The sequence below is a fragment of the Budorcas taxicolor genome, chromosome 20 (assembly GCF_023091745.1).
Source record: "Budorcas taxicolor isolate Tak-1 chromosome 20, Takin1.1, whole genome shotgun sequence".
Lineage (NCBI taxonomy): Eukaryota > Metazoa > Chordata > Mammalia > Artiodactyla > Bovidae > Budorcas > Budorcas taxicolor.
The window spans coordinates 11343994-11367388 of NC_068929.1; the positions used below are offsets into that span (position 1 = coordinate 11343994).

A 23395-nucleotide genomic window follows, 5' to 3' on the forward strand; every position below is an offset into this window, starting at 1 on the left:
ATCTTTCAAGATCTAGTCAAATTACCATTAAGAATGATCACCCTCACACCCCCATTTATAAAAACTGTCACAGCACCAGCAATGAGGGGTCAGCTGATACAGATCCACTGGTCTAAAAATGTTTATTGAATGAATTCCCAATTACGGACACACAAAAACAGAAGACATGGTCCCTGCCCTCAAGGAGCTTCCAATCTAATAACCAAACATATATACATAAATAAAATAATAGCTACAAGGCAGTAGCAGGTATCAAGCATCAAATAAATGCTTTGGGAGCAGGTATTAAGGAATTTCAGGTTAGGAAGAGACCAGTGGAACTGAGGAGGTCTTCATGAGGATGCTGGGTCACAGCTGCACCAACACGGGCGGCAGTCACACAGGCAGAGGGAGACGGGGCATTACATGCAGGGAGGCGTGGAGAACAAAGATGCAGGTGAGGGACTATGGCAGGCGGGAGCAGGGTGCAGGGAGCAGACCCTTCTAGCTGAGGCTGAGCTTTCATGCAGGAGAGACATGGTTAGATTATTTTCCCCAGCAGAACAAGTCCATTCCCACAATAGTGGACAGAAGGAAGTGCTACCTTTCTACTGCCTGTTGGATCCGTCTCATCCAGGTATTTCTTTCCTCCTTGGAGTTGGTATGGATTTCATACATCTCGGGACCAGCAGATGAAGCGCTGATCAAAAACATTCCTCTCTCCTCATTTGCAACTTCCCTAGCAATGAGCTTCTGAAGGGAAATAACTGAGGGCTTCTGATCCTACAGAAAACAGGATGAGGTGCAGATGAAACAGTATCCTACTTAAAGGAAGGGTCTCACAAAACACGATAGCTAAGGAAAGAGACAGTATTAGGGAAGTATCTCACTGCAGCCTTCCCGGAAGAGCTGTGGGGGTGGGTAAGATCTCCAAGGAAAAGGGTAAGGTGAAGAGCGGATGGAAAACGAGGGTGCAAGAGAATGTCCTTAGGAGCTGATGACTTTAAAAGATATCATTTAAAAAGAACAATCAGAGCAGTAGGAAAAAATACCAAAAAAGGCAGTAGTGAGGGATACAGAGACTTTTCTAGAAGGGCATGGAAACAGTGTATCAAATATTATGAATAGATTAAGACGGTTGGAAGACCTAAAGTGACCCTTGGCTTTAGCACTTAACAGCAACACTGTTTTAACAAGGTGATGTGTACAGAACCCCAAGCACCAAAGAGAAATCTATTAAAATGAAAGGTAAGCAAGGAGAGGCAAGACCTCAGATTCTCCAGGACCAATGTCTCCTGCTACCACAGCACCAAGCACAGAGGCTCACTCCCGCGTGCAAATGCCTCCTGTTCTCACCAACAGATAGGTGAGCTCTTGGTGAGCAGACGTGGGTCTAATTCATCTTCAGATACCTAACGCATTGTTTTGAATAAAGTAGGCAACTCAGTAAATGTTTGTAGAACCCTGTCTGGCATAATTCCATCAGACGGAAATAGGAACAAAGTCTAAAATTTGGCTGATTAAATCACTTTTCCTATCAACGTTTACTGTGACCCTTCAGGGCCTCCTTCTAAGCACTGAGGATTCAAAGATGAATAAAAAACATGGATAATGCTAATTTTGGTAGGCAGCTATAGTTGAACAAATGGCCAAAAGAATGCCTACACAATGAACAGTTTGGGGGCTAAATATGAAGAATCTCCTTTGGTTTGTGGCTTCCACCACTGTTTACAGAGCTGGCTGCAGCAGGCAGCTTTGCTTCTGCCTCAGGAACCAAGAGACGCCTTTATCCAGAACACGCCGCTCCAGCCCTCCCTGCTGACTCCTTAGTGCTTGCCTATTTTCCCAGCATCATCCAGCTTCACCACATCTGAAGTTGTGTGCAAGGGTATGACCAGAGGATCACTTCACTCTGTCTTCATCCAATTCTTAAGAGAAGCAAACACAAGAAACCAACCCATCATGGGACAAACCACTGGTCTACTCAGTCTTGGGTGCTGCCTCTGCTCGTGGAAGTCAAAGCTGCTTTGGGCCAAAGCTTTTAGAATGCTGCACTTTCTAATTAGGGAGCACCTGTGAGCATGTTTAATATCCCTTACTCAATTACAGGTTTACTATATAAGACCTTATCTACCTTCCTTCTCGCAATGCTGTTTCAGCTTCCTCAGCTTACAAGGTCAGCAGCCTCTGTACATAAAGAGGCACAGGCAGAGTAGGTTTGAATACACACACACACACACACACACACACACACACACACATATAATTTGAACTAGTAGTTTAGTGTTGCAGGAGAGAAGGTGGTGGGGTCAGATATTTTAAAAATGAAAAACAGGTCAGTGGATAGAAAGTAGCTTCCATTTAACCACCATAGACCAGGAGGCATCAGGGGCAGCACCATGATTACTCATATGAACCACACAGGGACACTAGGGATGATCAAGAATTCAAATTAAATCTCTAGGAATGGAGGGAACCTGGCTACTTTGGAGACAGATGTCAAAAACTAGTGACGCAAAGACCTAGGTCAGCTTGCAGAGAGCTTTTTTAAAAATAATTTTCCGGTCTCTAAAAACTGAGCATTTCACTGTTTTAAAATAAAAACACTAGATTTCTGAGTTTGGGGGGAAAGCAGAAGATTAGCAACCCTGGGCCCATACCCTCATTTAAAACACAGGCAATGGCTGAGTCATCCTGCCCTCTTCAGGAAAGGGCATGAATTCACCAGTTCACGCAGTCTCTACCACTATCAGCTCCTTGACAACAAGAGTCCGGGCTGGTTTACTCATTTATTAATATATTTCCTGCCCAATCCCTGAAGACACTGGAGTTGACAGCCTCTGCCCAAGGAAAAGGAGCTTCTACGTTCAGCCTCATCGTTACATCACATCCAATGGTGATTACATCAAGTGGCCGATTCTGTTTAGTAATTCATTCCATATCAATCAATGGATGACAAATACCAACATTGTAGAGAGCTTCCATTATGCTGCTCACATTGGTACTGCATCTTAGATTCTTTCCTATAACAGGGCCTGATGCTCCACAATGTTGACAAGGGGTTAACTGACGGCATCTTCCATCTTTAAGTGAGTCCCTGTGGGCCACAAGATGCTGCATAAGACACGCTATAAAATATTGGGTTCACTGCTATTCTATGCCTCACTCTGTGCTGGCAATGAGATTAAATAACACAGTGCAAAGATAAGTGTTATATGAACAGCCTTATTATCTAATAGCCACTATGGGAGAATGAAGAAAGAAGCCTCTTTACACTTCATAAAACAGGATGGTATTCTCACGTTTGGCAGAAGGGACACCACGAATGGAGTTAGCAACTGGTACAGCAGGCCCTGCCCAAAAGGGATAAAGAGAGTGAGGTACCAGAAAGAAAGAAAGTGAAGTCGCTCAGTTGTGTCTGACTCTTTGCAACCCCGTGGACTGTAGCCTACCAGGCTTCTCCGTCCATGGGATTCTCCAGGCAAGAATACTGGAGTGGGTTACCATTTCTTTCTCTAGGGGATCTTCCTGACCCAGGGATCGAACCCAGGTCTCCTGCACTGGAGGCAGACACTTTAACCTCTGAGCCACCAGGGAAGCAGCATTAATATCTCAGTTGCTGGGAAGTCAGGAATGGGAGGGGAGGGGGTTTCTGAAGGGAAGACCAAGATAGTCAAGCAGCAGAGGGTCCCCTGGTGGCTCAGTCGGTAAAGAATCTGCCTATAATGCGGGAGACCTGGGTTCAATGCCTGGGTTGGGAAGATCCCCTGGAGGAAGGCATGGCAACCCACTCCAGTATTCTTGCCCGGAGAATCCCCATGGACAGAGGAGCCTGGTGGGCTGCAGTCCATGGAGCTGCAAAGAGCTGGAGACGACTGAGCAACTAAGCACACACTCACCAACTAGTATCAAAATACTTCAATATTTTCACAGTTGATCAAATTGCTACATCAACTGACTACCAGCCCTGGTTATGATAAATCAACTCATATCATGCTTGGAAAACCAACTGGATGCTTGTTACTGAACACTGTAATCCTTGATCATGGGAATATACCACAGGCATGATCTTGTCAATGACCGTTTAATTTCACTAGGCATTTCAGGCATTTTCCAAGAAGATGTGGGATTAAAGTAATTGAAATATCCATCACATGGCTGAATACTTACAACAGCTGCGAAGATGTATTTCTGGTCTTTTTCTTGTAAAAAGAGCAGCACATCAGTCAGAAGTAGAGCTAGGATATCTTCAAAGAAAAAAAATTACTAGTATTAAATGAAGCAAACCACAATTCAATGCCCTTATTAAAATTCTCATTTCCTGTTTAAACAAACTAAATATTAAAAAGCTAAGATTTAGTCTAATTATAAAACGTTTATTAAAATGCCTATATTATGATAGCTAAAGGCTTACTTTAGAGATAACATACGAAGTAAGTGCATGCTTGTGTGTGTCACTGTCAGTACAGCTAAATCTCCACCAAAATTTAATGTTGTAGTTTTCAAAAATGGAAGAAAAATATTCAGTGAAAACCAAGGTCCTATTAAGTCCAGTGGCCAGTGTTGACACCTCAGGTAAGGTGCTAGCTACAGAATCATTCCTTAAGGATCAGAATAAACTGTCTTAGACTCTGACCAGACCAACAGATGACTGCTCGGTAGCGAACACCCTCAATGTCAACATGTATATTCATGCATTATGTCACTCAGTACCAAAGATGTTTACAGTTTATTTCTCTCCTCAATGGTCTGAGCCCTGGGCTGGCTTGGCACACAATAGACTCTGGGTGTGTAGGCATATTTTCCAGAACAATAGTTCCATGCCACCAATTAGGATTCTCAGTACCTTTGATTCAGACATCACAAACTTGAAAACCCATGCAACACTTAGGAAGCCTTTTGCTTGGGGGCAGCAAACTCTCCCCAAAGGTATGTAGGGTGGGCCACCTCTGTCTGTTGAGGTTTCCAACTCGACCCTACAGAAATCTTTCCACTGACCCACAGTTTGTGTGTGTGCCTGCATTGCTGAACCATTTTTCTTTGGAAAATCTGTCCTCTATTAAATGAATAATGTGCATTAGAGAAAAACTGGTCTGTTAGAGCCACAATACCTTTGAAACGACCTGTAGCAGTTTTCCAATAGACCAGGCCATCGTATAACAGGGTCCTCTCTTTACTCATCAGTGCCTGTTTCCTAAACACATGGCCATTTTTGAGCTTGGTGTATGTTTTGTTTTCGATCTTATTTAGGATCTCAAGCCATTTTTGTTTTTTCTCGTATTCGCTGACTTTTAAATCCACAGCTGCAATCATGTCTTTAATTAAGCAAAGTGCTTTGCATAAGTCTCTCTGTTCTTCAGTGCTCTCTGCATGGGAAAAAGAAAGAATAGACACCAAGCAATAAGCCAGAGTGCTCTGGGAGACACTTTTTCTTCAATGTTAAAAAAAAAGTTAAATACATCATCTAAAGAGCAGAAATCCCATAGCAAAAATGTTGGACTAACTTCAAATATTAGGGAGTTGGGGACTGATATGTACACAGTGGTACATTTAAAATGGACAACCAACGAGAACCTACTGTATAGTACATGCAACTCTGATGAATATTATGTAACAATCTAGATAGGAACATGTATCACTGAATCACTTTATTGTACCCCTGAAACTATCACAACATTGTTAATCAACTAAATGCCAATATTTAAAAAAGAGGGGAAAAAATCAAATATTCTATCATCACTCTGCATCCCTCCTGCCTAAAAGGATGGTTAAAATGTGTCCTTAAGAAGATTTACTTATCAGATACTTCAGCAGGAACACTGTGACAACATGATGTCTGAGTTCTAGAGACTGGTCTGACCTTCTTCCCTAAAGCAGTGACTGTCATATCCCAAGTTCAGCCTTCCTTCCACCTGCCCAGACATGAGTAATCAAGCAGTCCCCATACCAAGCTCCTCAGAACTTCTCTGAGCTACAAGCCCAACCTGGAATCCTTTCCCGAAAGGAGGCTGCAGTGTGACTTGAATGGACACCAGCCTCATTTCCCTTCCTGGATCCCTTGCTCCATAAAAAGTAACATTCAAAGTTATAGTTTACAACTGAATTAGCATAAAGATAAATATACTAATAATATGTATCAAAACATCTTTTCAGCCTCAAGAATTGGGACCAAGGCACTGTGCTGAGTGGCTAAGTCAGCTATGCCAACAGAGCAGACAATCATCAGCCCAACTACGATTCTTTGAAATCCAGGCCAAAGCTCTTATCTCTAGACTATCTGAAGAATAACTTCTAGAGGAGTTTCTGCAACAGCTTCCTGGAGCTTCTGATGAAGTAAATTTAACTATTTTCTAAATTTGATGTTTAAAAAACTAACTGATGTTTATTGAGGTGAATGGAACTGAAAGGGAAAGTTTCAGCAAGTCAGACACCACTAGAAGGAGAGAAGAAAGTCGACAGAGAAAATAAGATTCTCTAGAGCCTAGAGCACCAGAAGTAAATACGCAGAAAGAGCAGTGACATGGAATAAGGACTTGTCCTCCAAAGGATCCAAACGTTCCAGGCCCTAAATGCCTTAAACGGGTACATGAAGGCTTAGTCAGTCAACCAAGCAACAGATTGTGACACCGCGGTTAACAAGGGAGATTTTCTCATTGCCCACGATAGAGCCTACTGCCTTTACTTTGCGACCTTACTACCCTGTCACTCACCTAAGCTGCAGTCCCCACCACCAAAAATAAAGATTCTTCTTTATAAAGAGTGTATTTCAAATATAGGAAAGCTGAGTAGAGAAAATCAAAGTTGAATTACAAAGTGACTTAAAATAAGGCAAGAAAAGGCTCCAAGTCTTCTGATCTTCAGGGATAAATCACTGTCTTTTAACAGCCTGCAACTCAAAAGTGCAGGAATATGCGTCCCACCCAGAAGTCTTGTCAGGAATGCTGGCCTTGGGTTCTGCCTCAGTCCTACTGAAGCAGACTCTGCTTGTAAACAAGATCTCCAGGTGAAGGGTATCTAATCAGGTTCCAAAAGCACTGCCCTGGTAGAGTCCCAGAAGCTCGTGTGCCCAGAAGCCAGAGAAAGAACTGGGGGAGAGGTGTGACTTAACTAAGGAGGCAGTGTTCACTCAGTCACTGTGACAGCTATACCTGAGGAGCCGGAATTCACACTTCTCACTTCTGACACACCAAGTCGCAATCACTGTCTCACATGCTACCTGGAATTTGACATGGGACGACTCTTGGAGCAGCAGTAGCTGACCTCACACAACCTGACAGCTCTTAGACGCACATTAAAATTAAGAAAGAAAATATAACCATGATACAAATGGAAAGTCTTCATTTTGTTTCCATTCTTTCACCAAGAACAAAATTATGAAGCATGTCTCTATATTGTGCTTATATTTTCTTGTATATTAATTATATGAAGCAATAAAAGATGGGACATAAAGAATGGGTGCTACCATTCCTGACTGAACTCACATTCTAATGTAACTAAAAAAATGGAAAGACTGTCATGAGTCTCTACTCACCAAGACCCCTACCAATGAAAGGATGTTAAGAGCTGACTTTTTAGAGTGGGCATTATCATTTTCATGGTCTTCAAGTCAACTGACCATAATAAAGATAATAAAAACAGCTCCCACTCATCAAGCACCTTATTTACATTAGGCTGTATACTGAGCACTTTCTGAGGCCATCTTATTTAACCCTCACACCGATTCCATAAGACAAGGACTCGTATTGTCACTTGGTAGTGGAGAACACTGAGGCTCATTTCATTACCTTGCCCATCTAATGAGTGGCAGAGCCAAGTATCTGTGATGGCCATGCGAATTTACACAGTCACACCAAAGCCCTTGTTGACATAACACACTACCTTCCTAATAACTCACTCATGATCAACAAGCCTGATCCTTGAGGAACAGGCCCTTGTACCTATCCATTCACCGCACTGTTCTATTATTGATAACCTATTTGTACCAGCCACAGGACTACCTATTGAACTAATAACCCCTCAAGGAGCTTACAGAACAGCCATGTGGATTAACAGAGCCTCAGAGGATTCCCAGACATTAGTCTTCGATGAGTTGACAGGGTCAAAAACAGCTCCTTCATAAATCATCCTGTCTAACAAATCCCTGCTGGGAGGGTAATAGGAAGATGAAGAAGAAGAGGTATTAAGGTTTGGATATGGGGGAAATAAAGACGGGAAAGGCAGGGTCAGAGTATGAGGAAGCCTACTTGCTTTGGGCTGCTTGGAGGCATTCAGACTATTGGCCAAGTCACATTATGAAAGAGAACTTTTCAAAATGGATCCAAATCCTAAGACTTTACAGTTTTTCTATAACGAACAATCTTTATGAATCAGATGCCACAATCATTGATAGCTGTTTACAACACCTCGGCTATGTGTGAACCTAACGAAAGAGGCAAATGTTGATCCCAGAAGTCACCACTCACCCTTTGTGTACTGCAATATCCTTTCCACCAAGACGGGGTACTTTGTGATGCGCTGAGTGACCAGCAGAATGCATTCTGGAATTCCTCGGCGTCGAGCCAGAAGATTACTATTTCGGAGCTTAAAATATATATGCATATATATTTTAATATACACAAACACCACCTGCATTTTCTTTTTAGGTAGGAATTTAACAATACAAGGAATCTGCAATGGTATCATTCTATTCAGACAAACATGCATGATCATTCATTAAAACAATATTATTTTCATTAAATTGTATACTTTGAAATTAATATCAACAACCCAAATCTCCAAGATTAATAAGTTTCAAGTTACTCTGATATAGTTAATTCCAAAATGAGCAAGTTTTAACACATATAAGTGCTAAAGATTCATGAATAACAAAAGTTTTGAAAAACAGTCAGAAATCAGTTATATTTTGAACAGGAGTTTGCAATTAACTATTTGTTTTCCCAACAGGTTTTCCTCTATATTTGTCGTTCTTTATTTTAGTACTTAAAGTTTCCTCCAATCAGGGCAACTTTTTTCTAAAAACCTCAGTCTTCCTTTCAAGTTCTTAATACACATGTATTTTTTTAAAAAAGGAGAATCTGGTAGCATTCCTAGAATGGTAGATAGAAAAATTAGGGTCTGTGAAACTCTAAGGGACAAATTCCTTCGATAAGTTGGACACCAAAAAATGGGATGGGGCACATTCAATTTAAAGGTGATTTAAAAACATAAGCCCTGCATACAATATCTAAACCTTGGTCAGATCCTAATTTAAGCAATCCAATTTTATGAGATAACCAGGGAATTTTGAATACTGGACAACTCTTTGAAGATATTAAAGAATTATTGTTTATTTAAGTGTAATAACTCCACTGTAATTTTTAAAAATATATATTGTTCAGAGATACAAGTTATATATGAAATGAGGTGCATTACAGATTTGCTTGCAATTAATCCAGTGGGACTGAAGTAGATTCTTTATTTTTACTGTGACTCTTCTGACTTATCACTTGTCACAGCATGAAATAGCTTCATAAGATACTACAAAGGTGCTCAGAAGTATGGACAACATGTCTTCACAAATATAAATACAAAAGCAAATGATTTGGGAGAATATTTTACTAACACAGAAAAAGCAGTCTTCTATCTTTGCCAGAAACATATTACTTCCTTCTTCCCTGAAAAACAGTACCTAGAAGCGAAACTTGCTTAGATCATGTAAAAAACAAGCATGAGCTTTACATTGGCTTACCATTTTGTAAGAGTTTTAAAATACTTGCCTTAATAAAATTCTGAAACTTTTTATTCTGCTGGAGTTCTTTAAAGAGGCTAACAGCCTCTTTGTGATGGCTACAGAATTCCCCATATATTTTCTTCATTTTATTTGCATTTTCTTCTGAAAACTGAGAAGAATAACATTTCAATGATGGTTTGAAATTTTAGTTAGTTCTAAGTGGCTCAGAGGGTAAAGCGTATGCCTGCAATGCAGGAGACCCAGGTTCAATCCTTGGGTTGGGAAGATCCTCTGGAGAAGGAAGTGGCAACCCACTCCAGTACTCTTGCCTGGAAAATTCCATGGACGGAGGATCCTGGTAGGCTACAATCCATGGGGAGTCGGACATGAGTGAACAACTTCACTTTCACCTTTTGAACACTAAAAAGAACATGTAATTTTCATATAGTTCAATGCAGTATTTGCAAATAAAGAATAAATTCCTGGGATTTCTGACCACAATCAGTTCTCTTCCATAGATACCTTTTAAAGAAAGAGGAAGTAATCAATAGGTAAGAGGAAGACATCAACATAATGTGATTATATGATATTGAACTAACTCAATTATCAATAGCCAAATGAAAAACATTTGCTATCTTCTATGTTCTGTGTGTTTACACAACGTTATAATTTCGATCTGCAGTTTTAAGGAAGGGTATGGGGCATATTCAGGGATCCTCAGGAAAACTGACGTTTACATTGGCTAACTGATCATGTCCACGAACTCAGTGCTCAGTTAGAACTTGATTTTTGTCATCACAAATGGATCAAGAGGCAGGTTATTATTAACCAAGATGACAGAAAAAGATGAGTAACCAGAAGGCCAGTTTATTAACTGATGGTCACAAGTAGAAATAGGGACTGGGTATTTAAAAAACCTTAACCTATAGAAAAATCTCTGTTGAAAAATCTACAAAGAAACCCACTTAGAATCATAAGATGGTAAGGAGATAATCTGCCGAATAATGTGAATGCCTGTCTTTCAGACTCTGATGACCCCACACATACACATCCATGTTGAAGATCACTGCACCAGAAACCCAAATACACCTACACCCCCTTAGAAAGTTCATCACTACTTCTGGACTTTTCAGCTTTGCTCACAGTTTTATCCGTTTGAGGCAAATACATCTCAGGAAATGATTCCTAAACCACCAACAAGAATACACAGGTACAAATCTAATAAAACATACAGAGAGCTTGTGTGCTAAAAACCACACAATGCTGATGAAAAAAACCAAAGAAGATTTAAATAAATACACCACATTCAGAGATTGGAAGATTCAACACACTTAAAATGTCACTTCTCCTCAAAAGGTTTAATGCAATTCTTAATAAACCTAGTAAGTTTTTACAGATCCAGACAAGATTATTCTAGAATCTATACCAAAGATAAAGGAACCAAAATAGCTAAAAACAATCCTGAAAAGTAATCAAGTGAAAGAACTGTCTACTCAATATCAAGATTTATTATATAACTTATTATTAGATATATTATTACATAACAAGATTTATTATATACGGTCATAACTATCACTATGTAATGATACACATACATCAACAGAACAAAATAGGAACCCAAAATGCCCAGCAGATTTTGACAGAGAGCAAAGCAATTTATTGGAAGATGGCCAGCCCCTTCAACAGACAATATGAGAGCAGCTGAACACCAACAGATGAAAATTAAAAAGAATCTTCACCAAAGTCTCGTATTTTATACAAAAATTAACTCCAAATGGATCACAGACTTAAATGTGAAACATAAACCTATAAAACTTAAAAATGTAAAACTAGGAAAAGAAACATAGGAGAAAATCTTTGGAATCTCATGCTAGATAAAGGGTTCTTAGACTTGAAACCAAGAGCCTGAACCTTAAAGTGAACACCTTATGAACTTAACCAAAATTACAGAACTTACAGATTTAGAGAAAATATTCACAAACTACCTATCTGCCTGAAGGTTAGTCTCTGGAATAGATAAAGAAATAACAATATTCAACAGTAAGAAAACAATCCAAGTAGAAAATGGGCAAAAGACAAGGACAGACATTTCACCAGACAGGACATGCACATACACGCAAGTAAGCACAAGAAAGACATCCAACATCATAAGCCACTGGGGAAATGCAATTTAAACCACAAGGAGACACTACTACACACCACTCAGAATAGCTAAATAAAAAATAGTGACAATTCCAAACGCTGGTGAGGGTGTGGAGAAACTGGTTTACCAGTACATTGTTGATAGGAATGTAAAATGTTACATCCACTCTGGAAAACGGTTGTCAGTTTCTTATAAAATTAAACATGCAACTACAAACCATACAACCCAGAAACTGTACTCCCAGGCACTGATCCCAGAGAAATGATAACTTAAACATGCATACAAATCTGCATGTGACGGCTCATGTGCTCACACGTGCATGGATCCCCCGAAGGTTCAGCGGTAAAGAATCCACTTGCCAATGCAGGAGACATGGGTTCAATCCCTGGATCAAGAAGATCCTCTGGAGAAGGAAATGGCAAGCCACTCCAGTATTCTTGCCTGGGAAATCCCAGGGACAGAGGAGCCTGATGGGCTACAGCCTCCGGGGTCACAAAGAGTTGGACCCGACTGAGCAACTGAGCACACCAGCAATAATCAGGTGCTCTTGAATAAGTGAATGATTAACAAACGGTGGCATATCCACACCACAGCATACAACTGACACACACAGCCATCCGAATGATGGAGAGAACTGTGCTGAGTGAAAAGAAGTCACTCCAAAAGGGACATACTGTGTATATAATCTGTGTAACATGTATATAATTTATACGTCATGATTGAAATGACCGAGAACAGATCAGTGATGGCCAGCAGTTGGAGACAAGAAAGAAGTAGGTGTGGCTATAAAATAGCCAGATGAGGAATCTTCATGATGACACCAACGTTCCGTAATTTTGTTGTATCTCTATCAGCACCTCGGCCGATACATAATGAGATGACTATTGGCGGAAAATAATTTTAAAATGCCAAACCCCAGACCCAGCGCTATCAAACAACACACTAGGTAGGGGGTGGGTACACAGGATATCTCGTTCTTAAGCTTTAAGAGACATCTATGTACCTGAAATTGGAAAACCACTGCTATATACCCACTATGCTCCACATGTTCAGAATGCCTCACCAACACAAGTTCCCACTGACTCAATTACCGTCACGTTCCAGTCAGCCTCCTGAGGTCTGGAGTCTAAGACTGGAATGTGGGACTTCCCCGGACCCGCTCACACGCCCTTCAGCAGCTTGCGCGCCCTCTGTTCCCACAGAGCCACTCCCACAGCCGCTGGCTGAGGACTTTGCTACTATATTGTTCAGGAGACAATTTTATTTACACAGTATTGGAAGGAAGCCCGCCACACCAACTAAGCGTGTCCACGAACAGGAACACAAAAGCAGACTTAATCCTTTCTCTGAATACCAAGGATTTCCCCCCAGTTGGAGAAGTGTGTGCTTTATCCAAAAGACTGCCAGGCTTTACCCTGTGCTAACAGCCAGCTTCCCAAACCTTGTCCTCAATTTCCACACAAATTAAAAAACTGGTAGAAATGTGAAACTTTTGTCAACTATGAAAGCAATGAAAGAACAAAAAAATATTTTAAATGATTAGAATTAAAAGTCATGATTGTATCAAGGAAAGACAGATAGATGGAAATACTTTCAAATGATAAAATAATCTTGCACTTCATTTTTGAAAGCACTCAGATTCAAGTTCACAAAGACACAATTAGACATTTTAATTCAAACTGTCTTGCAAAGTACTTTACTGTCTCTTAACCTGGCACTGTATATGTTTGGGGTAAATTATGAAGATACAACAGGTCAAGGACGTTAAAGATAAGATGCAAAACATTCAGCACTTTGATTAGAAACTTAACACTAGTGTGGATTTTTATACAGTGAGACATGAGGGAAAAGATCTGGGGCAATTGTCAGGATTTTTTTTCTTTTTGTGTATTACAAATATTTGTATTTAAGTATATTTAAATGTTTAGTCCATAGACCAACAACTAAACTCCTTTGGTGTCTGTGACAGGATGAAATTGATATAAAATTAATATTCTGAATGTGACATTTTGGCATCTACTTAGAGAAAGCCAAACTAAAGTAACTAGTGAGAGATCTACATGCCTTCCTCAAAAAGCTTTAAGTGACTACAAAATATAGCCCTGGAGTGAATACCTGGTGTGTTTTTCCTAAGCGATCCATGGTGGTGGTTTAGTTGCTAAATTGTATCCGACTCTTGCAACTCCATGGGCCAGTAGCCTGCCAGGCTCCTCTGTCCATGAGATTGTCCAGGCAAGAATACTGGAGTGGTCTGCCATTTCCTTCTCCAGGGGATTTTCCCGACCCAGGAATCGAACCTGAGTCTCCTGCATTGCAGGCCCATTCATTCAATAAATATTTATAGTACCCAGCACTATTCCAGGTATTGAAATAGAGTAGTAACCAAACAGATGAGACTCCCTATCTTACTGGGACTTAAAGACTAGTGATGGTAGCAAGCTTCCCCAGCATGTTCCCATGGTATCTCAAAATAACATATTCTTAACTTAAATCCTAGCTATGCCATTTAACAAGATGTGTGAACTTGGGAAAGTCATTACTTCTCCATACTTGAGTTTTAGGGAAAATAATATTTACCTCACTGTGTAGTGAAGACTAGGTGAGGTAATATAATGGAAGTACCGTAAAAGTCCCTGCCATTTTAAGGCTGCTGGATGCATGTTATTTAACTTCTGCATTAGCATGTTCTGGGGCTTCCCCGGTGGCTCAGCAGTAAAGAATCTACCTGCAATGCAGGAGGCAGAGGAGATGCGGGTTTGATCCCTGGGTGGAAAAGGTTCCCTGGAGGAGGAAATGGCAACCCACTCCAGTATTCTTGCCTGGAAAATTCCACGGACAGAGGAGCCTGGCGGGCTACAGTCCATAGGGTCACAAAGAGTTAGATACGACTGAGATACATCCACACATTAGCATGTTTTAATGGAGAGCTTCTTTCAGAGAGATCAAGGGCCAATACAAATTGCCAACAATACATTGTTTTTTTACAGATGAGTGACACAGCCTATTCTCATTGATGCCTCAAACATCCCAAGCACCTAAAAAGTGCCTCCTTCTAGTGAAACTGGCATATCTCTCAGGCATGAACTCCAGGGCTCTCACGATAAGATCTGCCTCACTCCTAAAATTAGGCAGTGCTTAGTTTGCAAATACTGATGAGACCATCAAGAGCCAATGGGAAAGGCATGTTATTAGACAGCCCATCACATCGAGAAGAGAATTTTCATAAGGAATTCATTTGTGGCTGTGCCTCCTGTGGGAGACAGTGAAAGACAGATGGATGAGCCAGGCATTCTGCAACACAGAAGAGCCATCCACCGGCTGTTAAAAGCTCTCAGATATCGGTCTCACACACCAGCATCAAATAAAAGAAAACCAACTGCCAATAATCGTAATGCAATCAATTTCTGTTCCCTGCAGGCTTTGAACACTAGAGAGCCTGTACCTTTAGGCTTTGAGATCTTAAGACTTTCAAACCTTTCTCACCTGTTGTACTAGAATATCTCCAATTCGGTTGATGATGAAATTCCTGTCATTGCCCACACAGGATTCCTGCCTTCGCTCCTTCATACTATAGAAGAAATGCTTGTGGATTTCAAGTAACTCGTCTAAACAGGGGAAGATTTTGTCCACAGTGCTGTGGTCCAGCTGCAGCTCCTCTTTCATCCCTTTCCTGAAGATCTCAGACATGATGAACAGGGTCTGGATGTGATGCATTTCTGTCTGCATTAGCTCTGGAACAGGTGAGCAGAAACAAGCTTTAAAACAAGTATCCCTGGAGATTAACTAGATTTACTGTGCTGATCATTTTGCAATATATATACAAATACCATTAAGTTGTCATGAAACTAACATAATGTCATATGTCAGTCAGACCTCAATTTTTTTCAAAAGTATCCCTATTGACCTAAATTTATAGCTAAACACTGTATGTTACGCAAATAAAAGAGGGAAGGTTCAAGAATAACAATACTCTTCTACTATTAAATCAGCATTGACTAAATCTTTAATGTAAGCGCGAAATTATTCTTTTCTTCCCAGATATTACAAGAGGATATGTAAAAGTTAAGTCCAATACATACAGAATCCAATGTATCAAACTTTCATAATATAACCAGCTAACATCTTTAGGTACCTTCAGTTGGGAACCAGTTTTTATTTTGTCCTGAATACTCCATAAAATATAACTTAGTTTGCCTCTTTTTTTTTTTTTTTTTGCATTGAGTAGGAGCAAAATTTGAAAAGACCCTGATGCTGGGAAAGATTGAAGGCGGGAGAAGGGGACGACAGAGGATGAGATGGTTGGATAGCATCACTGACTCAATGGACACGAGTTTGAGTAAACTCCAGGAGCTGGTGATGGACAGGGAGACCTGGCGTGCTGCAGTCCATGGGGTTGCAAAGAGTTGGACACGACTGAGTGACTGAACTGAACTGAACTGAGGAGCACAATTAGCTTGGTGAATTACACTGCATTAAATACAATAAAGACTATGGTTTTTCCAGTGGTCATGTATGAATGTGAGAGTTGGACTGTGAAGAAGGTTGAGTGCTGAAGAATTGATGCTTTTGAACTGTGGTGTTGGAGAAGACTCTTGAGAGTCCCTTGGACTGCAAGGAGATCCAACCAGTCCATTCTGAAGGAGATCAGCCCTGGGATTTCTGTGGAAGGAATGATGCTGAAGCTGAAACTCCAGTACTTTGGCCACCTCATGCAAAGAGTTGACTCATTGGAAAAGACTCTGATGCTGGGAGGGATTAGGGGCAGGAGGAGAAGGGGACGACAGAGGATGAGATGGCTGGATGGCATCACGGACTCAATGGACGCGAGTCTGAGTGAACTCCAGGAGTTGGTGATGGACAGGGAGGCCTGGCGTGCTGCGATTCATGGGGTCGCAAAGAGTTGGACACAACTGAGCGACTGAACTGAACTGAAATACAATAAAGTTCCTCAATGCATACAACAGTAGGTCCTTTCCATTACTGGATCTGTCTCCAAAGTTCTACTTTCTCCAAGAAAAACCAATGTGTTATGACCAAGGGACATCATCAAGAAAGTGAAAACAACAATCCATGTAACAGGAGAAAATATTTTATAAGGGACCCGAGTCCAGAATATATAAAGAACTCTTATAACTCAACAATAAAAAAACACAACAGTTCAAAATAGGTAAAAGATTTGAATAGATATTTCTCTAAAGAGATATACTAATAGCCAATGAGCAAATGAAAAGACGAGCAACATCATTAGCCATCAAGGAAAGATATATCAAAACTACCATGAGACACCACATTACATATACTATCATAATTGTGATTTAAAGGATGAACAATAAAGAAGCCTTGGTAAGGATATGGAGAAATCAAAACCCTCATACATCACTGCTGTGAATGTAAAGTGTTATCGCTGCTTTGGAAAACAGTTCTTCAAAAGGCTCAACATAAAGTTACCATGTGACCCCCAAACTGGAAACAATCCAAAACGACCATCAAGTCACGATCAGAAGAACAAAGTGTGGTACATCTGTACAATGAACTACCACTCAACCACAAAAAGGAGCAGAGTGCTGAATTGTATTATAGCATGGATGAACCTTGAAAACAGTATGCTAAGTGAAAGCAGCCAGGCCCCAGACCTAATATTGTACGATTTACACCGTATGTCCAGAATAGACAAACTCATAGGGACAGAAAATAGATGAGTGGTTTCCAGGTGCTGGTGGGAGGGCAGCCAAGGGGAACGGCTGCTGCTGGGCACAGGGTTTCTTTCTGGAGTATGGAACTGCTCTGGAATTAGACAGTGGTGGATGGTTGCACAACTTTATTAATGTACTAAAACATTACAAATATACTATAATATAGATTTGTACACTGTAAAGGGGTGAACTTTAGATCTCAATTTTTGTGATATATCCATTTTAAAAATACACCATGAGAGAAAACAAAAATTCACCATTACTAAGAGCATCAGAAGTGTCGGTTCTAGACTAATGAGTACTTCCAAACCCACATACAGGTTTTAAAAAAGAATACAAAATATCAGACATGGAGGGAAAACAAATCAAAATGTGGCTTTGTTTATTATTTTATCATAAACAAAACTCTCTACCCACTAGTTTATTGTTATTATTATTGTATCCTACCACATTTTTAACACCTACTCTGTACTAAGTATCTACCATGTCACTTCATTTAATCCATTAATCCATCATGACCCCAAATATAAGAATGATTTTTTTATCTTTAAAAGCCAATGAAGAAAAGAGGGTAAATGGTTTTCCCTGGAACATTAGAGTTTCTGGCCCAAAGGCCCATGCTCTGAACCACACTACGTGATAATTCAACCCAAACGGGTTAGACTATTTTTAATAATATATGAAATGAAGAAATAAAAGAATAAAATTACAATATAACAAATTGCATGGGAAGTACTAAAGGGGCAGCACCACCCTTTCCAAGGAGATTCCCTCCTACACAGCTCTAGGCTGATTTCACAGCATGCACACACATCGGCTCATCCGACCTGCATAACCACCTCACCCAGGGGAGAAGGGGCCCTAGTCACCACCAGACTTTGAAGTGCTTTGCACACACAGGATGAGTGAAAACTAAGGGCTACGCTCATATTTAAACTTAAGGTGCCTTCTTGGAACCACTTTTCAGCATCTACTTTATACTTGAAAAATTTTTAAGCTTCGTTTTTTCCCTAGCTACTCTATCATCTAACCTTCCCTAATTTAGACTGCCTTCACCCCAAATAGCATGAAACCATAAAAGCTCCCACAGTTGCACCCCACATTCAGCACTGCCACTCTCGGTCACACGGGATACTAGTCCCAGGGCCGTCAGCCCCACCGCATCTCTGTGAGTGACCGTCCCTGGCGTGTGCAGGCAAACTACAAGGCCGTAAATGCAGCGGCCTTGACTACCCACCTTAAAAACGCGAACATTCTCTGTGATTCTTACAACAGAAGAGGCAAACGAGTAGAGATCAGGCCTAACTCAACTTGAAAAGGGTAGAAGAAGTCAAACCTGCTTTGTACCAAGCACGTACAATGCCTCCTTTAAGCCTCACAACATTTTGATCCTGAGCCTCATTATCCCCATTTTACAAAAGGAAAAACTGAATTTCAGGTGAGTTAATATTATACCTGAGACTAAGTGACTAGGAAATGGTAGAACCAGAATTTGAACTCCGGCTTGAATCCATGCTCTTTCCTCGGCACCACGCTGCTGCAGCCCAGACAGCATGATTGTAATGCTTACCAAAAATGACATCCTGTCTTTGGATGACATCCTTCTCCTGCTGACTACAAAATGAAGGGTCCACCACCAGACTCCAAGATTCCGCTTCCAACTCCTGGGCATCACCGCTGAGGTCACTCCACAGAGATGAATCCACGACGTCTAACATCCGTTAAGAAAAGAAAAGCTAAAGCGGGTGAACACGTGTAACACAAACAGATCTTCACAAGTGCCTATGTTTATGGATTTATCGCCCTAAAGAAACTCGCTATGAACACAGAAATACTGTGATACAGAACTGAAACAACTGAAACCGAAGCAGTGCAATTGTTCAGATTACTCATGAAAAGCAAAGCAGAATCAGGTATTAACAGTTGCTGTGTGTATACGCAAAAAAAAAAAAAAAGAAGAAGAAGATTCTTTCATCTGTTTGGCTTGTTCTATTTTAGTTTTATTTTTGATAACCTGCAGAGTCCACACGTGCTCACACAGTCTTGAACCCACTGATTTCTTCACCCCACGTTACTCTGCACTGTTCGCTCAACACTGAATCTTGTACATGTCCACTTGGTTTGCTCTTTACTTGCCTTGCTATCCTCAATATAAACACGAAGCACGGTACGAGGCCTTGAGTCGCATGTGAGTACAGATTTTTCTGAGAGAATCTGACAACACACACATAGTTTTCCCTTCAGGAAAACTAAATTCTATTTGCCCGAAAGCACCCCTCAGAGAGAATCCAGCTCAGAGAAGTACAGATGTGAGGACAATGGATTTAAAATAAGCAGGTACATGGGGAAGAGTCTACCCCTTTCTCTCATCACTCCTCTCCCTTCATTTGGTTTTCCTCTGCCTATTAATACAGCTTGGATACAGCAAGCAATTCCCCAGATTGTCCTCTCTACAAACATGCTTTTTAAAAATGCTTTTATTCCCCCAGAAGTAGGAGGCAACACAAGGGGATAAATATCTTTGAAATCCAGACAAGTCCAGTCTTAAGTAACTGAAATATATATATGTACATATATATATATATTAAAGTATGATCCTATTCCAATTCATCAACAGCTGTAAAAAAAAATATTTTAAAGAACAGCAAGCACACAACACATTTCTTTCTCTTCATGATGTTTATGACACATTCTTTGGGGAGTATGTCCCTTTAAAAAATACATCATGTTCCCTTGGCCACTATCTGGGAGTCTCCTCTGGGGCTCACTGTTCATTGTTTTTATCAGAAGAACCTGCACCAAAGAGATACCATGAAACAGAATTCTCTTAAACAGAATAAAAGAAAAATGCTTCCATCTTATATCCTTTGGAAAACATCCCTTTCAGCAAATGCTCACAGAAACCCATGTCAGTGCAAGGGCGCCTTCTCCTCACCTTCCGTTAAGAAGGAGTCCGTGGAGGGGGACGAGCCCACGGGCTGCAACATCTCGTCAGAGTGAGACCTGCTTCTCCAGGTGCTGCCGTCATTCTCGGACTCCAAGGATGCCCCCGGCCGCCTGGAGCTGGAGGGGCAAGGAGGACAGTCAGCCCGGGCTGCCACACTGAGACCGCACGGCATCACACCACAGGAGCCTTACCTTTCCACGGTGGTGCCTGGGACGCTTCTGGACAAGGGATGCACTTGCCCTGCCATCTCCTTCCTCCCGGTGGGCAGCCCGATGGGCATGGAGGAGGAAGGGTGCAAGGAGAGCCCAGGTGGTGGGACGTCTCGAAACGAAGAACCTGGAAATCAGAATGGACGCTTCATGATGTTTCCAAAGAGGGCAACGAATAAAGGTCGTCACTTAAAAGCCAGAAAGCTGAACACTCCAATGGCGGCTTCTAACGCGTTACAAGCCCAGCCTTGAAACCAGTTTCCTGGCCACATCCCAACACCTGCTTCAAATGTCCCTTCCAGCTCACACCCTCCTGGAACCAGGCTGGAGGCCTGCTTCAGCATATCCACGTGGAGAAACTGGGGCCGGCTGGGATTATACAAACAAACAGAAGATGGAATGGGGAAACACTGGGACAGCTTGCCCGTAAAATCCTGCTGTACTCCTCAGAGCCAGCTGTAAATAGATACAAGGTGCTATTAGCACTGTTAGGAGAACGCACACCGTGTATATAAACAAGCAGACACACACACACACAGAGCATCTCAATGGCTTGGAATGACGCTGGGGAGTCTGTTCTTTACGCTGTAAGAATGCCAGGCAGATGAAACCTGCAAGCCAAGCGGGGCCCTTCTCTCTCACATACAAAAAAATGAAATGATGCTTCAGTACCTTTCTGGTCAGTTTAAAATGTTATGGGCATCTACACATTTGCATTTGATGTGTATTAAAAGTGACTCTCCGAAAATATTTCAATCCTGTATGATCGCTTAGCACACACCTTTCTCAAGCAAAGGGGAAGAAAGACTTATATGGAAACCTAAGACATTACAAAGGATTCCACACATGTATGATTTAATTTTATTCTCACGACTCCTAAGTCAAGAGAAGGAACAGATAGTATTCTATCAAGTCTAAAATGCTTTTTAATTATTTTGATGCTTCACCTTATGAATTTGAGGAGTGTCTTCCAGCTGAGGTCAAAGGGACTTCTGGTGAAGAAGCAGGGGTGTGACCAATGCCACACCTGCCTGCACTAGCTTTCCCGTGTGTAACATCACATGCAATCACACGTTGCCATCAATTTGCATACTTCCCTAACACCCCTGATTCAAATGGCTTTTAAAACACCTATCACACTGTTGCAGCACTGAAGTGAAAAGTGACCACAATCGTAAAGTGCCTGCCACAGGGCGAGCTATGTAATATGTGAAGCAGAAGAAACTGGGAGATCTCTCACGTCAAATCAAAGGATTTTCAAACTTAGGACGATGGTCTGTCTGGTTCTTGCATGCAATGTAAAGACTGTCAAAGGCTGACAATTACTTCAATTTCAACCATGTATAATTCAAGAAAAAAGAGAATCACTGAGTTTAACCACTGTAAACAAAACACAGATATACCCCGAAATTTCAACAGTCATTCTAATGGAGCTGATGCAATCACAGCCTCAGGCTGGCTGCGGAAAAGTACCAGGTTGCTCTGATAACGAGTAACAGAGACTGATAAGAATCTATAGAATCTTGAGGACTTTATCCTAATCTTGTGATTCTTAAGAAGCATGTATTATGTACTGGTCAAGATAAATACGTGCCACTACTAGGAAAACATAAAATTATGTACATTTAATGTAGTGTTCAGGCTTCCCTGGTAGCTCAGCTGGTAAAGAATCCACCTGCAAGGCAGAAGACCCTGGTTCAATTTCTGGGTCGGGAAGATCCACTGGAAAAGGGATAAGCTACCTAGTCGAGTGTTCTTGGGGTGGGAGACCTGGGTTCGATCCCTGGGTTGGGAATATCCCCTGGAGAAGGGAATGGGTATCCACTCCAATATTCTGGCTTGGAGAATTCCACGGACATGGGGTTGCCAAGAATCAGACGCAACTGAGCAACCTCCACTCCACTTCACTTCAGTATAGTGTTTATCTTTCCCCCCAGGAGGCTGTCATCAATAGTGCCTATTACACTAATTTGCATCTTAAAATTGAGGCAACATCATACCACCTCCATTCAGCCTTCCCTAACATAAAAGATCACACAGTACATGCTGCACAAAGGCTACTAAGTTGCCAGAGCTTCTGCCATTCTTGCCTTCTTTGCCAAGAAAAATTATGCCAATTATGCCCAGCATGAGGCTTCCCTGGTGGCTCAGAATAAAGAGCCAGTGCAGGAGACTGCCCATGCAGGAGACTCAAGTTCAACCCCTGGGTTGCTAAGATCCCCTGCAGAAGGAAATGGCAACCTACTCCTGCTAGAGGATCCTAGCAGGCTACAGTCCATGGGGTCACAAGAGAGTCGGACACAACTTAGTGACTAAACAACAACATGCCCAGCATATGTTATGAAAGAGGGAATAATTGGGCAAATGAGAGAACTGAAAGAGGGGGGGAATGTGTGGTATGTATGAAATGGAAAAAAGTTCTTGCCATTTTTCATATCACTTACTTCCAAGGATGGTCTGTGGTTTGTTCTTATTATATTTCTCTTGGAATTTCTGTAAAGAACATTAGAAACACAGAAAGAAAGATCAAAGCACCATTCGACTACAAGAACATTCACAGTTAAACAGAACAGGCTTCTTATCTTTGCTATTTTCATGTTCTTTTATTTCAAACAAAGAGGAATTCAAAGCAAAAGACATAAAACGCAACAAAGAGAAAAGTGTTACAACAATGAGATGTGCACATTGTAAGGGAGGTGCGCCTCAAGAACAGGT

At 41.2% G+C, this 23395-nt stretch overlaps 1 protein-coding gene across 1 annotated transcript in view; it reads right to left on the reverse strand.

The window, feature by feature from the left end:
• The window catches only part of ARHGEF28 (Rho guanine nucleotide exchange factor 28), a 133524-nt gene that overhangs the window by 58604 nt on the left and 51525 nt on the right, over positions 1-23395 (reverse strand). Inside the window, exons 10-19 of the mRNA XM_052659172.1 lie at positions 23125-23173; positions 20663-20807; positions 20460-20587; positions 19095-19235; positions 15315-15562; positions 9735-9857; positions 8442-8559; positions 5091-5345; positions 4150-4226; positions 584-762 (exon numbers count right to left, since the gene is read on the reverse strand). Coding sequence (XP_052515132.1) covers positions 584-762; positions 4150-4226; positions 5091-5345; positions 8442-8559; positions 9735-9857; positions 15315-15562; positions 19095-19235; positions 20460-20587; positions 20663-20807; positions 23125-23173 — 1463 coding nt within the window. The remainder of the gene's footprint in view (positions 1-583; positions 763-4149; positions 4227-5090; positions 5346-8441; positions 8560-9734; positions 9858-15314; positions 15563-19094; positions 19236-20459; positions 20588-20662; positions 20808-23124; positions 23174-23395) is intronic.